This window comes from Corapipo altera, unplaced genomic scaffold (assembly GCF_003945725.1).
Source record: "Corapipo altera isolate COAL_440 unplaced genomic scaffold, ASM394572v1 22, whole genome shotgun sequence".
In the NCBI taxonomy this organism is placed as follows: Eukaryota; Metazoa; Chordata; class Aves; order Passeriformes; family Pipridae; genus Corapipo; species Corapipo altera.
The window spans coordinates 490215-508613 of NW_020884886.1; the positions used below are offsets into that span (position 1 = coordinate 490215).

The 18399-nt window shown below is 42.0% G+C and overlaps 1 protein-coding gene across 2 annotated transcripts in view; it reads left to right on the plus strand.

Moving 5' to 3' along the window:
* Nucleotides 1–219: 219 nt before the first annotated feature.
* Nucleotides 220–18399, plus strand: part of MSANTD1 (Myb/SANT DNA binding domain containing 1) — a 44437-nt gene continuing 26257 nt past the window's right edge. Inside the window, exon 1 of one of the 2 annotated variants that reach the window (XM_027643033.1) lies at nt 220–254. In XM_027643033.1, the coding sequence (XP_027498834.1) occupies nt 239–254 (16 nt within the window). In that variant the 5' untranslated portion in view covers nt 220–238. Of the gene's footprint in view, nt 255–11465; nt 11627–18399 lie in introns of those variants that run through there. The other variant, XM_027643037.1, reaches the window with a different exon arrangement.

Consider the following 18399-nt stretch of genomic DNA (forward strand, 5'->3'; position numbering starts at 1 on the left):
AGCATTTCTCTCCCCTGTGACACTGAATGTTTTTATGTGTTTTCATGTGCGCTGCAAACCAGTGTGCAGGTTCTCCAGTATCCAACCTTTTCCTGAAACAAGCAACCTACTTTGAGTTTAGCAGCCTCTCCCCTGCCCCTGACTGGCTCTTGCGCTTCCAATCAGGCACAGAGGAAACATTTAAACAGGCAGCCCCTCTGCTTTGCCTCCTTGGCTCTGCTCAGAGCAGGAATCAGCCATGCAACTCAGCCCAGGTAAGGCCACACTTCACATCCCCGTTGCGGCCATCGTACATTTAAAAGGTTTTTCCTCTCGAAGTGCTCCGATTTACTCTTTGCCCCCTCACCGCACAAAGAGGGGGAGAGAGTAAACCCCTCCCGTGCCCCGGGAAGGCAAAGTCGTGGTGAGAGCAATTGCACACAGCTGTGGCTTTGCCCTGGTACAGCTGACACCAGCAGCTTTCCCGGCCGAGAGCTGAGGGCTGGAATGGGAGAGGCTGGGGGTGGGATAGGAAAGCTGTCAGGGGCTGTTGGATCAGCCCAGGTCCGTGTCCCACTTCTGCACAAGACTGGTGAGGATATTTTGGGCGTGTGGCAGCCCCCCACTCATGCTCTGGTGCAATTGGATGCTGTGTTGGCCAGGCAGTGGGTAATGCAGCATCAGGGTTGCCACCAATGAACTGATCCATTGCTGAAAATCCAGGCGGGCATGCACCTCCTAAAAACCTCCTCTCTACCTTTTTCAGAGACTGTTAGATTACCCTGGTGCTTGAGTGTAATCTTTTGGCTGTTCTCTGTGCCCATGAATTACTCAACATGGCATGCTGGATCCTTAGCTGCAGGACAGTTTTTCCAGTTGTTTGTTTTGAAAGCTCTTAAGAGCAATATACTATCAGCTGAGGTTTCTAATTAACTCTGAATAGCTAGTCTGCTGCCACTCAAGTATAATTCTCATTAGCATCTCAGCTAACAAGCTTCAGTGTTTGCCCTCCTAATTAGCTTCTAGTTAGAAGTCTTTCCCTATCCTAAGATGTGCTGTTGTTAATTGCAGTTCCAATTGCTTTTACATCAAACTCCTGAGAGACTGCTAAAGCTCTGGTTTATATAGCCTGATAGAGACCAATATCTGGGATACTTACAACTGCAGGTTCTTTTATTCTCCTGTAAGTGTGCGTCTTTATGACATCTTTATGCAGACAGGAGGGGGGACTGAGCTGCAGCTTTTAAAATGAATGAGGAAATACTTTTTTAAACAGGTGGTAGAACTCGAAATGAGTGCTTAAAGCAAAGTACAACTTTCACAGCTAATGCTGCATAAACAGCTCTCCAGTTTTTTTCCGTGCAGCTGTCCATACAATGGCTAGTTTTCCATGCCCACAGGTTTCTAAGGGTTTATGAGTGCCCCACAAAATGCCATATTGCTGCTGACTTTAAAATCACGGATAGAGAGTGTGTCAGGTTGGCTATTCCTTCTGGGCTGCGAGCTCAGGATGGTATTTCTGTGGAATGCTCTTAGCAGGGTTTAATGTATGCCTACGAGCTGGATTAACCCCTTAGTCCCCACGGCTTGGGAGTATTTACAGCACATGGATGTCAGTGGGCTCACACAGCTGAGCCCGTGCAGACCAGGCCAATTGGACTGAGGGGAGCAGGGTCTGAGGGTGGAAGGGCTCCCACTAGAGCAGCACGGAGCATCCAGAGGAGAAAGGTGAGTCTTACCAGTGTCACAAAGTACCTGAAGTTGTCAAGTGCTTGTCCCATGGAAGTAAAACCATTCTGTGCACTTTCAAATCACGCATTTAGTTGTCAAAGAGAGGAAAAATACTGCTCAGTTTATGAAGCTTTACTAGTGGACTTTTCACTGCAGACATGCCCAGGGCCCTCCTGTTATCACTTCCTAAACTGAAACCTACTTTCTGCTGAGGGTTCTGAAATGGGTTTAATGCGTCAGATCCTGTGCATCCTACTGCTCTGGGTAGAGTAAGAAAAAGGCTACATGGAAACTAAGTACTGAATTTTATTGTAGGATGCCTGGATCTTTCTGCCTTGGTAACTTCTTGCTTCTCGTTTTCTAAATTGAGGGGTAAAGTCTTGATGATGCCAAGACAAACCAAGTTAGAAGATAAAGATGAGTCTTTTTTATTTTTCTTGGGGCAGTGACTATAATCCTGTCATGCTTTATCATGCTGCAGGTAAAGGCTCTGGTTCTAGAGGACCCTTGCACCCAAGCAGAGTCCCCGTAAAGCAACATGTTGGTGTAAGGATGTGCCCCATCAATCCAATTGCAGTATCAGGCTTTTAGAAAGAGAGAAATTCTGGTAATGAATACACTTCTGGGTCATAACCCATTAAAAATTGAATTTAAATAGCAATAGATTTAATTAGTCAGAGATCTTTCAAATCTGCTTTAGAAAGATATGTAAGAGCCAAAATGGACCTAAGGCAACCGGGCAAGTTCAAAAGGTGGGAGTATGTTTACAAAATGTTGCATATATGTCTGGTACTGTTCATGGCAGGTCTAATATTCTGGTCACAAATTATTAATTATCATTTTTTTAGCTGTAAAATATTTATAATTTAGAATACAGTCCGTGATGAGAAGTTGATTTTCTTGATTTGATTGCCTATATCTAATTAATGTGTTGGAAAATGGGAGTAATGATGGTGAGCAAATCTCAGTGTTTGAATCTATTTTAGTTACATATCAAAACGGCATATTTAAACGAACTGCTTAACCTCTTCTATCTACAAAACTGGGTTCCAAATCACAAATATGTCATTTACTCTGCTGTACTTTAGTTCCAGATGGCAGCGTAAAGTGAAGCACATGATATGATAAAACTTTTTTAGAAGCTTTAAAGTAAAACTTGAGTTCGGGTTTAGGGAAAGAAAAAAAAAATATTTCCAATGAGGGATCTGGAGAGAAAGTATTAAATACAGCTTAAAACAGGGGACTGATCAAAGGTAGCGGAAAGAAAAATTCAGAACAAAGGGTTCTATTGGTAAAGCAGAGATGCTACCAACATGTTAGTGTGACAGACAGGAATTTGCATGTCCGGCAATGCAAGGCAGGTGTTAACTATTTTATCTGTTTGTGATAATAAAGTAATTCCTTCTTTGCATAATGTTCACTTTGTGAAGACTTAAGTGCTCTTGGTGTCTAGGGGGGAAACCACCGAAGACCACCAGAGCTTGGGCTGTGACAGCTACTGCCTTTGAAAATTGCTGAACAGATAAAGCCACGTATGGAGAGTGTCTCATGATCTCTCTCCTCTTTACCATGGTCTGCCCTAAGTATTTTTCTCATCAAACCAGTTTATGCAGTGCTGGCTTATTGCCAAATTTGTCACATAAAGTATTTTTCTTGATGTGATTATAAGCTAAATTGGTGTCATGATCTTTTTTCTTAAGGCAAGCAATAAATTAAATTGTGGGATAGAAAAATGGTACTAAAGTACCATTTATGCTGACAGTGTAGAAAGAATAATCTTGAAACAACTCCTAAACATACTGATTGAGTAGGTTCCTCTACCTCAATCAGGTAGAATCTTGACTCCATTTGGTTCAGTAAATGTTCATGAGTTTTTCTGAGTCTGAAAATGGAGAGGATCTTACAACCCTAATTCTTCCTTCTAACAAGGCTGTGATCCAGGCCATTTCTTACAGCAGAACAGCCTTTCTGCATAGATTGTTAGAGAGGGCATCCTCTTAATTATTTATACTACACATACCAGGTGTGCTGATTATGAAATTTCCCTTGAGGCTTCAGAAGGAAATGAAATCCTAATAAATGCATGAGATAGTGGAACAATGCTAGAATCTCCTGGATGAAAATCAGTCATCCGTGTCAGTGATCCTCCTTTACAGTGGTTTTTAGAAAACATTACAGAAGCTAATCTTCTTAGACTTGTCATCCAAACTATCCTGGAGGTGTGAAGAAACTGCCCTTCCAGGGAACTTCAGTGCTTTTGTAGGAAACAAAGAAAAATAAGGCTAGAGGAATACATTTCTTATCTCGAGGAGGCGTGGAGGTGGCAGTGTTGGTATTGATGTTTACTGTGTTTGCAATTAGTATTACAAACAAAAAAAATTAGAAACATGGTCATGAAACCCTCTGGAAAACTCTCTTTATCAAAATGCTGACTGGGGAAATCTGAGAACTCTGTTTTAGAAATATGGGAAATATGAACTGCTCTTGTCTTGGCAAATGGAGCAGTTTCTTTTGGAGGAGAGACTGGTATTTGTTTGAAATGCTTGTGATCCAGAGAGTGTGCAGTGAAGTACAAGGGAAGAAAGGGCCTTTCCCTGCAGAAGTAAATGGAGAAATACCAAAGATGCTGAACATAGGACCAGAAAAGGAGAAAGATCTTGATGTGAGAGACAACAGGGAAAGCAACACAGAGATGTGAAACAACATAATATTGTTCTATGATTCTATGATTTAATGTAACAGTGAAAAGATGACACTATTTTTAAACCAGAGCAACGTGCAATGACCATGACAAACTCAGTTCTCTTGTCACTGCGCAAACAAAAAAATCTCTTAAGAGGTAGAATAGATAAATATATGAATGATTCTATGGATTTTGTTGTTCAAAGTAACAGCTAAAAGAGTAAGATACTTGCAGAGAACATGCAGCTGGTGAGAAGACTATCATGAGCTCAAGGAAGCATGTATCTCTTTTATCAAAAGGATTGAGGAAGAAGGACTCTGAAAAGCTGGTAGTGTTCAGAAGAAGAGCAGAATGATGTTAGAAGTAAAAAGAAATCTTTCAGAAAGTGGAGTTGATGTCTGAACAGAATAAATAGAAAAGATCATACAGGCAAGTTAAATAAGGCAAGGTAAACAAGGCAGGTAAAATCAGTTCTGAGGGGCAACTTGCTAAACTTGCAGAAACAATGACAAAACCCCTTCAAACACATGAAGAGTAGGAAGCCTGTCCATCAGCAGCTTGATAGGCAATTGCAGTGTAATAAGAACACTCAAAGTACACAGGGTTGTTACAGCAAGGCTAAATAAATCTTTGCTTTGCTGTTCATCATAAAGGATCTCAGGGAGCCCTCTCTTCTGGAGCATTTTGGTATCTGAAAGCATCTGAAAGTGTGTTTTAAACTGAAGTGTCAGCAGAACAGGTTTAGAACAATTAGATAAAATGCGTAATACTATTGATAAAAATAGGTGGTAGCCATGGTAGCCACCCAAGAGTCCCAAATGTAGAGTTCTTGAATTAATAGTTTCCTTTGATATGGATTAAATAATTGATGTGACAATTGAAGGTGGCAAATGTAATGAATGTTTAAAGGGCTGTGTACACTGGTAAATCGAGCCTTCCTTGGTCAAATTTATGGAAACTAAAATGAAAACTTGTAAATATGATATGTTGGGTAAATGTCAAAATTAATTTTGTAGAAGGAAGCTGTCATAAATCTGTGTACTTTGAAGCCTAGTAGCCCTTGGGCAGAGATGATTCAGTTGATAAGGTATAGCTGGACTTCCAGGGCCCCTTACCAATAGTCAACAAACTCCCTTAATAGTTCAGAAATAAAAGGGAATGTCTTCCTGTAGTTTTGAACTGGTTATGGTTCTAATTAATTAAAGGTAATAAAACAGAGGCTAGAGATTGAGTCATCTGTTTTCCAATTGCAGGAAGTCACCAAGAACCTCTGTTGGTATCTCTACTGTTAAATTACCTACTAATGCTTTAGGGGAAAAAAAGAGAGTGGACAAACTTATCATAAGAAATTTTCAAGGTAGTTAAAACTAGAACTGACTGTGAATATTCTCCATTTTCTCACCTTATCTAGACATCTGCAAAGTAATGCATAAAGAGAAAAGAACCGTACCTATGCATGCACAGAGATGTAACCATTCAGGAAAATACCTTGGTGCCATTGTGAGTAACTCTTGGAAAATATCAGCTCAATCCTTAGTAGTGATCAAGGAGATAAATAGGATGAAAAAGACTTTAAAGAAAGCTTAAAATAAAAAAGAAGGTTTGAGGTTTGTGTGTAAATCCACAATGTGCCTAAGTGTGATAACTGTGTCCTGAATACTGTAGGAGTAGAAATAGTACACAGAAAAGCTGCAAGAATGCTTATAGGTACAGAAGGGTTTCTGTGCCAAGAGATTTAAACATAGGCTTGGAAAGGTCCCCTGGGGTTGCCATGTCCAGACCTCCACTACTGTTGGCACCACAGCACACAGCTTTTTCCTCAAATGCTGCCAGTGAATTCTCTGGTCTGGTTTGAATGCATTAAACTTTTTCAGCTCTACCTACATGTCAGTAGACAGCTGTCCTACTCTTGTTACACTCACCTATTGTGTCTTCCCCCCCCCTTGTTCAGCAGTGTCATTCATCCTGAAAACTGAGCTAGATTCTAAACCTATTTTTTTTTATTTATTTTTTGGGTCACATCTGAATTACCTGTCATATCCACCTGAAAAGCTGCCCAATTTCCCCTTCCCTGTCTCTTTTATATTTGTGAAAATCCTTTTTCATATTTGTTTTGACATCAGGGAAGGGAAATTTTTGAGGGTTTTGGCATCTGTGGGACATATGGGGAGAGGTAGGCATATAAAGTGTCAGATGTCTCTGCTGTTTCCCATAGTCCTCATTAGAGGGAGAAAGGTACACAGCAATTTTTTGCTTGTACTGTTCAGAGAGATGAGATAATCATTGGGAGAGAGGAGTTCATGATTAAGTTCTGTTGCAGAATAACTAGGTTAAAAAAAATCCCTCATATAGCTATTAATTAAAGGGGCTCTTTGCTTTTCTTATGTTAGTTTTCTTTACAGAATAACTTTATTCGAGAAACTATTCCATACCAAAGAGCCCCCTTTTTTTCCATAGTAAGAGTCAAGTCTGTGCAACAATGACTCAGTCATAACAAGACTACTACCTCATTGTAGCTAGATATAATTTTAATTGAGGATGTCTATTTTAAATGGGCCAAAATCTTTTATGTAATCTAAGAAGGGAAAAAATAATTCTTCATTTACATTGCTTGATATGTTTTATTTGCTTGCTTTTAAAGTTCTTCAAATACATCACAAAGCAGTGGTGGATGCCTTCAGTGATCCACTTAACCATTTTACATCTGTACGACTATCATACACACATCCCAGACATGGTTCTCTCACTGGAACTGGGTGTGAGACTAGGAAAATGTCAGAAGAGAAGAGGTGAGGTACTGCCCTGGTCCATGGAAAAGACATTTGCAATTCTGGTGCTGCTTCTTGTTTGAAGCATGCAGGTTTATTAGCACCAGGCCCAGAAAAGGCATCCATTTGGATCAAATCCAATGACATTTGGAATTTGATGCGTTTGTTTCAGAGGCTGGATCATTCTCCTGATGAACCTCTTTTTGTCTAGGGACATAGCTTAAATCTGACTAGAAGCTCTTTTTTAGCATTAATTGGGAGTTTCTGCTTCTTAGGGCTATTGAGCTCTGCACCAACATCCAGTCTCTAGCTTTTTGTGGAGCATCTTGGGTGACTGATCTAGACAAAAGTGTGAACTGGAGGGGATATTTTTTTCGGATTTTGTCTGTATTTTGCAACGACAGAAGTGACTGTTTCATTGCTGAAGCTCTCACTGCTGAAGTGAATGTCTGTCTCACCAAGAATCTTTGCCCAAGAGATGGGGCTCAAGGGTTTGAAGATGTTGTAGGCTGGCATGAAGGCACAGACTAGTGAGTGTTGTAGGAGAGCTACACAGTGCCATGAAGGTATGTAGGATTTTCTTATGTGATCTTTGCTTCCTTCATTTTTTTGGGAAAATCACAGTGGTGGGTCTGGGAAAACAAATGATGCCAAATTGAGGGGGGTTAAAGGTAGTAAAATAGATAATTCAGTGCCAAGGGTGAAAAGTCTTGACTGAGATCTGAAAGAGGAGGAAGGATACAGGACAATAGGAGCTTGCTTGCCACTGAATAAGGGTGTGTGTGTGTGGTAGTACCAGCTATGGGTTTGGATGGCAGCCCATGCTGGAAGAGTGACACAGTTGGTCTCCTCCTGTGGGTGCAAAGTCATTGCTCATATGAGATTCAGAGGAAGGTGATGGTGTGTGCAGTAGGTTTTTCTGCAGTCTGGATTCTCTTTCTTTGTGGTACAGAACATACACTGACAGAACAGCAACTAGTGTGGATATCAGCCATGCTCTGATCTGCACCTTAGTGTTCTGTGGGGGAAAAAAAATAAGCCTGAGCTCAGATGTGCTCTAAGGGGTGTGGATCCATCCTGTGAAATGAAAGTAGCCAGTCATTCTCAAACAGGCAGAGGGTACAGCTCATTGAAGTTGAGCATATTTAGAGAGGCCACAAAAGCATAAACCTGACCCTGATTTAGGGCTGGTAAGACTGTGCTCTGTATTGGCATGTGGTATATTTTATTTTTGGATATTTAATTGAATAATGGGATCGGGCAAGTAGGATTGGCCAGCATTGCTCTCCATATACCAAAAGCAATATTAGACTTTGTAATACTCCCATACCATTGCAAAACCTGAAAAGAACAGCTGTAGCAAGTCAGCAGAGACACAACTGTGTTTTGTTTCTTCTGTAGCCATCAGATGCTTGGCTGGAAGGATGACAAGCCATGTTTGTGTCCTTATGTTCAGATTTACCAAACTGCAGGATCCTCTCTTGTTTTGCCTTAGAATAATTAAAAAAAAAAAAGAAAAAGAACTCCAAGGAATTTAATCTCTGTGCAACTGTGTACTTGTTCCTAAATAAGTCTCCCAAACACTTTCTGATGCTCTAGATACAGGACATCAAATTCCAGCAGCAGGTGTGTTCAGAGCTGCGGGGGTCCAGTGAGGAGGTTGTGTTCCTTGGCAGAGATTTTTTAATTATCACCTTGTTAAGGTGAGTGGGAAATTCTGTCTAAAAAAATCATCAGTGTGGAATGATGCAGAATTTTACCTCTCGCTTTCTTATTCTGTGGGAGGAGGTTCTAGGGGCACTTGCTGTTCACTTTTAATGCTGTTGAATAAACTAATGACTGTGTCACTAGGATGAGTGAAATTTAAATCAAAATCTTGTGTCAGACTTTATTTCTGAAAGGGCCTGAAACAAATTCTAGAGCTCTGGCACATATCTTGCTAGATGTCTAAAATGAATTGCAAATATTTCCATTTACTCAGGCTATTCAACTGTCCCTATTTAGTGGGATACATCCTCTGTTTTGTCAAAAAGTGCAACTTTTCTACCTCTTACCTCCTGTTTTTATGGTTAAGTATGTTTCAGTGAGATTAAAATGTACTTATTTTCTCAAAAGACCTATTTGCAACTTCCAAAGAGTGCTACTTGCCCCTCTAGTTCTTTCAAATGCATATTTAAAGAATTGGAAGAAACAACAAATTTGAAGAAAATGAGGCTCACAGTATTTAAAAACACATGCATAGACTTGCTCTTTAATTACGGACTTTTTCCTGACAATTAAATGTAGAACTAGCTGTTACTTTATTGAGTTGAGTTGTGATAAAAACACACTGGCTAACAGCTACTCTAAAAATTCCTTTAAGAAATGCCTTTAGTTAAATTTTTGCAGATAAACTCTTTTAGGTCGAGGATGAAGAAGGTGCAGGAAGCTAACTAGGCACACAACTGTTAGTCAAACTGTAGAAACATTCTATACTCTTTTGGACTTCAGAGAGTTTTATGATCTGGAAAAGGAGTCAAGAAGCCCAGACTGTTTTTAACCTCAGCTTAAACAAACACTTAAAAATGCAAGGTAAAAGCACTTTGGTGGTGATAAAAGAGATTTTAGTTTGACATTTTAACCCTAAAGTAAGGTTAGGACTTCAAATGCTGGGACCAGATGTACCTCTGGTGATTTCAAGAGGACTTGTTTGCAGGATCTGGTTCCCTCCCCAGTACTTGTCCTGGTATCTGCTCGGACTCCTGGAGACCCTTTTCCCACCCACATCCCCAGCCAGCTCTCACGCCACATCCCGCAAGCAGCTCCCACACTCTGCAAGCTCCAAACCCGGCCTGGTGAGTCAAACCTGCCCCTGTTGCTGAGGTCTCAGCTCACAGCCCTGCACTTGCTGCTTAAGATACAAATGATTGGTGTGGTGGTTTTCATATAATAACTCAATGGTTTTAATACTCATCTCAGAAGTGGTCGAACTTGGGTTTGGGTCCTCCTTCTCCCAAGGGATATTCAAATCCACCTGTCCCTTCCCAGGCTGTAGGCAACCTCTCAGCCCGTTCTATTGAAGTTGTGCCATGGTGCGGAGAAGGATTCGCAGAGCCGGAGAGGAGAAGCAAGTGGGAGCCTGATTGTGGCCTACCTAAAGAGAGGTGGGGAGCAGGTATCTGGCGGCATTCCCAAGGCTGCTTACTATGTAGTTTGCATTAAAACATCTTTGGATAAAAATCAAAACCAGCCCTGGAGGCAGAGTCCAAACCCAGTGCTTCTATCCACAGGGAGAGGTTGCAACCACCTTGTCCTGGCAGCAGGTGCTATTTTGGTGCCACCCCAAACCACACCTTCTTCCTCCAGCAACGTCTTTAAATGAAAGTTGGAGCAGCTGCTCCCTCATACTGACACCAGAGCCACGTTGAGGAGCATTAGCTGTGTTCACGACCTCACAGTCCCAAGTGGGCTTCCTGGGCATAAGCGCTAAGAGGTTCAGCTTGGCCAAAATATTTGGATCCCAGCATGGAGGAAGAAAAACTTGAGGTACCCAAATACCTTCTTTTGGTGAAAAAATGGGTTCCTGCAGACTGTCAGGTTGGAGGAGGGGAGAAGTCATGGCTGATTTAGCTCTGTGTTTAGAGCTGGAAATTGTTTCCTGTTGTGATTCTCTTCAGGTATCCGTGTGGCTTTGAGGACCTTGCCCAAAGTGAGTTGAGAGTGTGTTTCATTGTGAGATGTGACTGAAGGACGTGCAAGGTTGACTTCAGCTCTGGAGTGTCCAATTCTCTTCTGAAAATTACTTCAGTTTCACAATCATTTAGAAGCTTTAGAAATTTTTCCCCTTGCTTTTCTCTGGCTTCTTCTTCTGTAAAATAGAGATAACAATACCTTCAGGACCCACCATATTTTAAAAAAGGGTTTGCAGTCCTCTGAAGGACAGTGGGCTGAGCACTGAGTATTAACTTCCTAATGAAGAAGTTGGGCAGATGACAGAAAAGTCAGGAAAAATTATGCCTGTTGGTGCCCTGGGTGAGACTGGAATGTCTTTTAAAGAGACACCTTTTGCTGGCCATGGTAAGATGTGCAGATGACGATCTGTGTCATATTCTTTATGCTTAAAACGAGCAGCTTTCAGCACACGGGAATGAGGTTATTGAAGGCCTGTGGGCTGATTCAAGTTATTTATGATGGGGCTATATAGCATGGGGAATACATTTGTCAGTGCTGTTTGAAAGGCTAGACTTTAAAAACTAAATCAAACCTAGCTCTCTAGACCTTTGCAAGATAACCCTGGCTAACCACAGCTGACCTTCCTGCTTGAGTGGTATGAAATGTCTCCTCACTCCCCTCCCCACACAGTGCCTTGTTCTGCCAAACTCTCTCTCCCCAGATGCGAAGTTCTGCTCTGGGTCCGTGATCTGCTGTGAGGAGTCCTGCTTTGACTTTAAGGCTCATGGAGGATCTTCTGTTCCTAGGACAGCAGGTACTGAACTTTTTCTTCCACACTATAAAACCCTTGAAGATACAAAGGTGCGGGTTTGTGCACTGAGCCTGTGCTTTCCTTCTGCTCCGCCTCTGAAAAATCAGGGAAGGGAATGGAGCCAAGTGGTTCAGGCTGCAGTTTTTGAGTATGGAGAAGGTGCTGTGTTGTCTTCTCATTGGCCAGAGGAGGTCAAGTCGGTCACTGTTTCAGTCCCTTGTAGGCAGTGATTTTACAGGTTTGTTCCTTGTGGACAGAGGAGTCTGTGCTGTAACACCTCTCTCTGTGGTGATCACTGACATGGGTTTTCATAGGGTTTAACTGGTTGATTCTTTGTCCTTGAACTCATTTGGTTCCTTCTGATGCACTGGCTCTGAGGGTGCTGTGCCACTGGACCATGTCAGAGATGTTAGCCAGTAGGCTGGAGGAGTATATTTTAAAATGTGTTAACTTTAAACATTTTTTTTCCCACGGTTTTGAGAGTGCAACATGCTTTCTTGCAGCTCAGTATTGGACTTACCATCTCCTCAAGCTTTTATATGCAAAATTCTCTAATGAGAATTTTGTCCTTCCTTAAAGATGGACAAAATAATTTTTTTTTTTGTGATTCTTATACAAAATTACAGGACACAGAAGAACAACTTGTGGCATCCAAGCGTGATTTTGATTTTTAGCAGTCTGGGATTTGTCCTGAGATGGTGCACAGTCTGTAAGGACATGCAATGCTTTCTGAATTTTTGGAGAGAAAATACAATGCTTTTCCACTTTATGAGGGTTAATGTGCATGTTGAACCCTTTGTCTGGGCTCTATGGTGAGGCCATGACCAAATCTTCCTTCAGCAGACCTTTCCTCTCCTCTTCAGAAACTTATATGGAAATAGTTACTGTTAGAAAGCAACCAGGTAAAATAATGTGCCTGCGTATTTATATAAAAGTATAAAAAGTGTGTATGTGTGTATATATATGTGTCTGTGTGTATAAATAAAATAGCAACACAGATGTTGGCTCTCTGTCAAATGTAAATGAAAGCCTTATTCACAAGATTTGCTTACTGTTTTACTGTGGTTTCATACTGAATTGAGCAATTGGGAATGAAAGAGAGTTGATTTTTTACCATTTCTGAGTGCACTGCAATCATATTACGTTAATAGTCTAAACCAAAGCTAATCTTGCTTTCCCATATACTAGCATGTTGAAAGTAGTGAGGAGCATCTAAATTATCTTAAAAGTGAGAGTGATTCCAGAAACCTTGACTGATAACTCACACCACTTGTAATATTTTAAATGCTTAGATGGGAACTTGCATGTGATGCCTGCCTGAAGTAGTTCTTATTTGCAAGGGAGGCAGAGTAGAATATAGCACAATAATGAGATGTATACAATACTCCTGAAATATTCCTGATAGCTGTGGTGACCAGTATTTGGGGTTCTCTTCTGCCGTTACAGCAGAAGAGCCTTGAAAATGCAAATTTCTGTCAAAGCAAACACTAGTAAGAGTATATCTGATCCTGCTTTTGGGATCTTGATTTTTATTACTGAGTATAGTGTCAGGTTCTGCCATTCCAGAGGGTGTTTTCTGTTACTTCAAAACAAAAAAGCTTTTTGGTCCTATCTTTCAGCTTTCATCTCTGGTTAAATGGCTCCTTTACCCTGCAAGGCACTGCAGAAAAACTACATTAATTTTTTCAACTGGGGGTCTGCCATGACCCCTCTTTACAGCTTTTACCCAGAGGCTGGAGAAAGCCTGGATGTCACTTGTGGTTATCTGATAGCTGTGTACAATACCCAGAGAGGCGCTGTGCGGATCAGAGGTCAGGGATGGAGCTACAGATTGGCTGATGAAAGAATTTGGCTATTGTGGAAGCAGGTTGAAGCAGAGATCAACACAAGTTAGAGTGCCTGGCTGTGGTATTCTCCAGATTTCAGGAGATAGAGAAGATCAGAGAGTTCCTTGGGAATATTTCATGTAACATCAAGCAGCTCTTGTCAGACTTGCTCCTTTGTTTTCAGAAAAGGCAGGATGATATTTTGGAAAACACTATTACCATTTTGCTGGGCTGGTTTTTACAGCCAGAAGAAATGCATAAGGGTTTGTCTTGTCCCATTTATTGAGGATATCCAAAGTTCTCATTTCTCAGATATGTGTTGGGTTGTCCAGTCACTCCAGCTTGTGTGTTCAGTGGTCCTGCCAGATCAGCACTTCACTGAAGTTCTCCTTAATGTATTCACAAAAAGTGTTAAAACACTGCATAAGAGGCCTCATGGAATGATTAGTTTAATCTTCAATTAGTTCCTGCTGAGACTTGATGAGAAATCATTTGACAAGGTGGGCATGAGCTTTAGTATAATCTGCCTGTCCAGTTACCATGAAGCACAGTGTGCAGAGAGGAAAGAGGCTGCAAATGGAGAAAACCATGATACCAGCATTGAATATTTTAGACTGCTGCCTGTGATGCATTTTTGGTCTGCTTGAGCGGCTTCAGCCACTGGGATATTGCTGCCAGGCATTAAAGACAGCATGGGGGATATTTTCATCTATATGGCTGGTGAGATGTTGACAAGAAGCAGTCAGACTTGTTTTGCCCTTGGTTGGGAAGGTTTGTGGATCAGGCTGTTGAGCTCCTTAAAATCCACAGCAAAATAGGAGCTAAAGCCAGTCAAAGTAGTTTTTACCATAAGGTGATTGAGGTGAGGGAGAAGAGGACTGAATTTTTAAGTCCTTTGGAGTTGACTGATTGCCTCTAATAAACAGTTGCACAAGAGTGCCTCCCCTGGGAAATGCACCATTGCCTTCTGTTTGCACAGACAATGGAAAACATTGGCCACTTTTATTAAAGAGAGTGAGACACTGTGCTGTGAAATGGCTTGGTTTTCTGTAAATTGTTTATTCTTGTTTCTCTGCAATCAGATGGTAGTTCCTTGTTTCATTGTTTAGGTCTCTGATTCTACAGTCATTAAAGCTGGTTTTTATAACTAAAGAATCCCAGCCTTCTGAGCAATTGAAGACTTGCTTAGAACATGGGGATTCAGAAGTGCTCCTTCTGGCTATGGAGAAATCTGTCAACTTAATGTTAAGGAATGAACAGAATAAGAATTCCCACTGCCAATCACATCTGCTGCAGACTCCCTTCAGACAGCTTGTCTGTACAGGCATCTTCATGCTGGATATCTCCTTCATCTGTGTGGTTTTAGGTTCCATACTTCAGGCCTGCACTCCCTCCTCAAACATCTGGGTTGGGTTTCTTATTTAAGCTGCATATACCTCGCACACTGTGGAGTTTGGCTGGAAGTAGGTAGGTTCTGCAGTACTGAAAATCCAGTCTGTTAGCTCTTCAGTTTTGTTACTATTCAGAATAATCTTTGCTGACCTACTGGAGGCAGCTTTTCTGCCAAGAAAGAGTCATTTGAGTGCTTGCTAATCCGCCACAGGTGAACCGGGGCCAGTTAATCCATAATTTAAAGTAATCTTGTTGATTGCACTTGCATGATTGACTCAGCTGAGAAATGGATGGTGGTAGGCACTCTGTCACCCCTTTTGGTAGTATTAGCTTTGCTTACATCCAAATCTGCATTGGGGGAAGTTCAGGTTGGACATTAAAAAGAGATTCTTCTCTAAGAAGATGGTCAGTCACTGGAGCAGGCTCCCGGGGAAGTGGTCGCGGCATTAAGCCTGTCAGAGTCCGAAGAGTGTCTGGACAACGCTCTTAGTTACATGGTTTCAGTACTCCTGTGAGCAGCAGGGAGTTGAACTTGAAGATCCTGATGAGTCCTTTCCCACTTGAGATGTTCTATGATTCTATGAATAACCACACTGCAGTGGCATTTATAAGGAAGCAAATGATGCTGCTTTTCCCTGTGCAGACCTGCACTTACTTGAGGCAGGTCCTCTGGCTTACAACACTGAATGCCACGTTGAATGGAAAGCACCAGGGAGGATTTAAACATCTCTGGTTGTTTTGGACACCTGGTGTTGGACCTGGAGAAGTTTGTATCTGAAAGTGGTTTTTGGGCATCAGTTAGTTCAGAAGAACTTATGAAAGGGGGCTGGTCAGAATGCTGCTCCTGAGTGTGGCAGCTAGAAAAAGTTTCTTTGGTCTGTGGGCTGATAGGTTTGCTGGCAGCTTTGCACTGTAGTGAAGAGAGGAAACACATACACACTCCTTGTTCTAGTGATAGCTGAAACAATAGGAGATAATACCTGGATCAGAGCAGCAAACTAAGGCTGAAATATAAACTGAACCCTGGTGTCTGCAGAGTGCTTGGAGCAGACTTGTGTCTGACAAACAGCAGAGAGACAATGGGAGGGGGAAAACAGCTGGAAGAAGCCAGGAGTAAATGATAAACATGACAGCAATTACAGTACAGGCTTATGGTGAAGGCAGCAAAAGATGTTGAATCCCAAGGCAGAAGGCTGGTTGGAGAGACACACTTGGATGTGGTAGATGACTCCTCCTGGATGTCCATGGGATGTCCATGGAACAAGACTGTGCATCCTTAAAGCAAGAGGGATTACAAGACCCCAAATACTGCAGACCACTGTGTCAAAAGGGGCAATGTTACATGCATATTGCAATAAACATTTCTGTGTTGAGATAAATCCTCCTGCCTATCACAAAATGTGAGAGCTAATGCATAAGTTCCCAATACTGTGTTTGTCTTGGAGCTGCTACTCAGTGTCCTGGTAGCTGTAGAATTTTGACCATCTGCACAAAGGCAGGAGCCATCCTTCTGGGGGAAGGATTTGCAAACACAGACCACACAGGACTTCACGAGCCCCATCAGTAGCTCCCTGGAACACTTTCAGCATGGTATTGGAGTAAAGTCCTGTGTGATACTTCTACTTCAGTCCCTTGGAAGCTGTCTATGCCTCCCTTGTAAGGATACGAATGCTGTGGGATGGGTGACGTTGCTGGCAGCCTGTCCCAGAAATGACCTCTTGTATGGTCTCAACTTCCATTAGCAACCACTTAAGTAGATAAGGTCTTTGGCTATCACAGCATGAGGATGCTGGTGAATTTGGTTTTACTGACCTTTTTGGCAGCTCTCAGATCAGACAGGCCTTTACAAGTATCATCTGAACTTTATAGGTTGCAATGCTTTTCTTGAATTTCCATTCCTGAGGCTGCCTCGCAGTAATACCCAAAACACCATTTACATTTTAGCATTTAAATCTTTTATGAACTGATACGAAAATCTCCTGTGCCCTAAATATTTTATCTGAAATATTTTTTTTTAAATCTTTAAATTATCCTCCAAGGGGCTGGAGAGCTGAGTAAACCCCTGCGGGGGGGAAAGGGCTGCTGCTGAGGGAAGTGTGGGGTTTCCAAGCAGAAGTGCAGGACAGTCAGAGAAGCTCCTGCCTTTCTTGACTTGGCAGACATCTTTGAATTTTAATGCTTTTTATTTTCAAAACCTGTGGCTGATTAAACTGCAGAGCAGCAGGACTTGGTTCCATCACTGTCCCCCACTGAGATGAGCCTGTGCGAGGTGTTCCCTGGGAGCTGCTGGGCTCACCTGGAGTGTGGCTGTGGGTTCAGGGCAAGGGGCTGGTCCAGCCTCCCCACATCCATTACCAGCCTTGGCAGGAAGCCAGAGAGAGACAGTGTGGGGATGCAAACAGCTGCGAGGTGGATGCAAAAGGCTGCCAAGCCAGTAGCAAACTCTGAGCAGCGAGGCTGGGCTTCTGGCAGAGAGCTGCCAGCAATTTGTGCTGCAGTTTCTCTGAGGTTGCTGGAAAAGGGCCCACACTGCTCTTCTTTCTGGAAGAACAGCAAGCTAGAACCCATTTATTCAACACAACTCTAATGCCTGTTACCACAATGCTGCAGAAACTCACTTAGCTGGAGTGCTGCACCAGTGCCAAGCTCCCTGCGCTTGGCTCCCTCTCCTCTGTTGGAATCTGGGGAATGGCTTCTCGCTAACGGATCAATGAATCGATAAACTCCTCCAAGCATTTATTTAAATGTCACTACCTTTTATGCTGCTGCTGGGAAGGGATGACACCAGCAGCATTAATTCTTGCTGGGGGAGAAGTGATGCTGTGTACAGCACTACGCTCAAACCAGCTGCTGTCATCTGTTTTTTTGTGACACGGCTTTTTTCTCCTGCCCTGCTGAGTCATGGGAACGTCACTCAGCACAAGGCACAGGGCAGACTCCTGCACAACAGGGATTATTTTTCTTCTTTTGTGATACAACTCAAATCCAAACCGGATTAACTCATGGTTTACGTCTAAAGTGAACTGCTTGGAACAGGTTCTCTAGAGGAATTTACTTCTGAAAGAGCAACATTTTCATAGCATTTTAGAGGAGTTTTTAATGAATTAGACACTTTTCAGCATGTAGCTTGCTAAAACGTGCTAAAAACCAACATGGGTAGGAGGACTTATTGACTAACCCCTGTAAGTAAGCAGGGCCAAAATAATTTCTTTCAAGTGGAATTTGGGAAACCATTCATTGGGAACTCAGTGATTTTCATTGTAATATAGTTTGTTGCTTCCTTGCCAGAAAAGGAGTATGTCTGATACTATGGGTTGTTTTGTATGCTAAGGATCCTCAAATGTTTTCTTAAGAGTAAGGAAATCTCAGAAATTATCTGTTTGCTATAAATTGAACTGGGAGTATGACATATGTAGGTAGGACTGATGTCTTTTGCTTTCAATACTATATAACTAAATTTTTGAGAATATTGCCCATCTTTCCCTGTATGCCTGAAAATTTAGGAACATGTGTGATTGAAAGTCCATCCAATTTGGCATCCTGCCTGCATGTATTGTA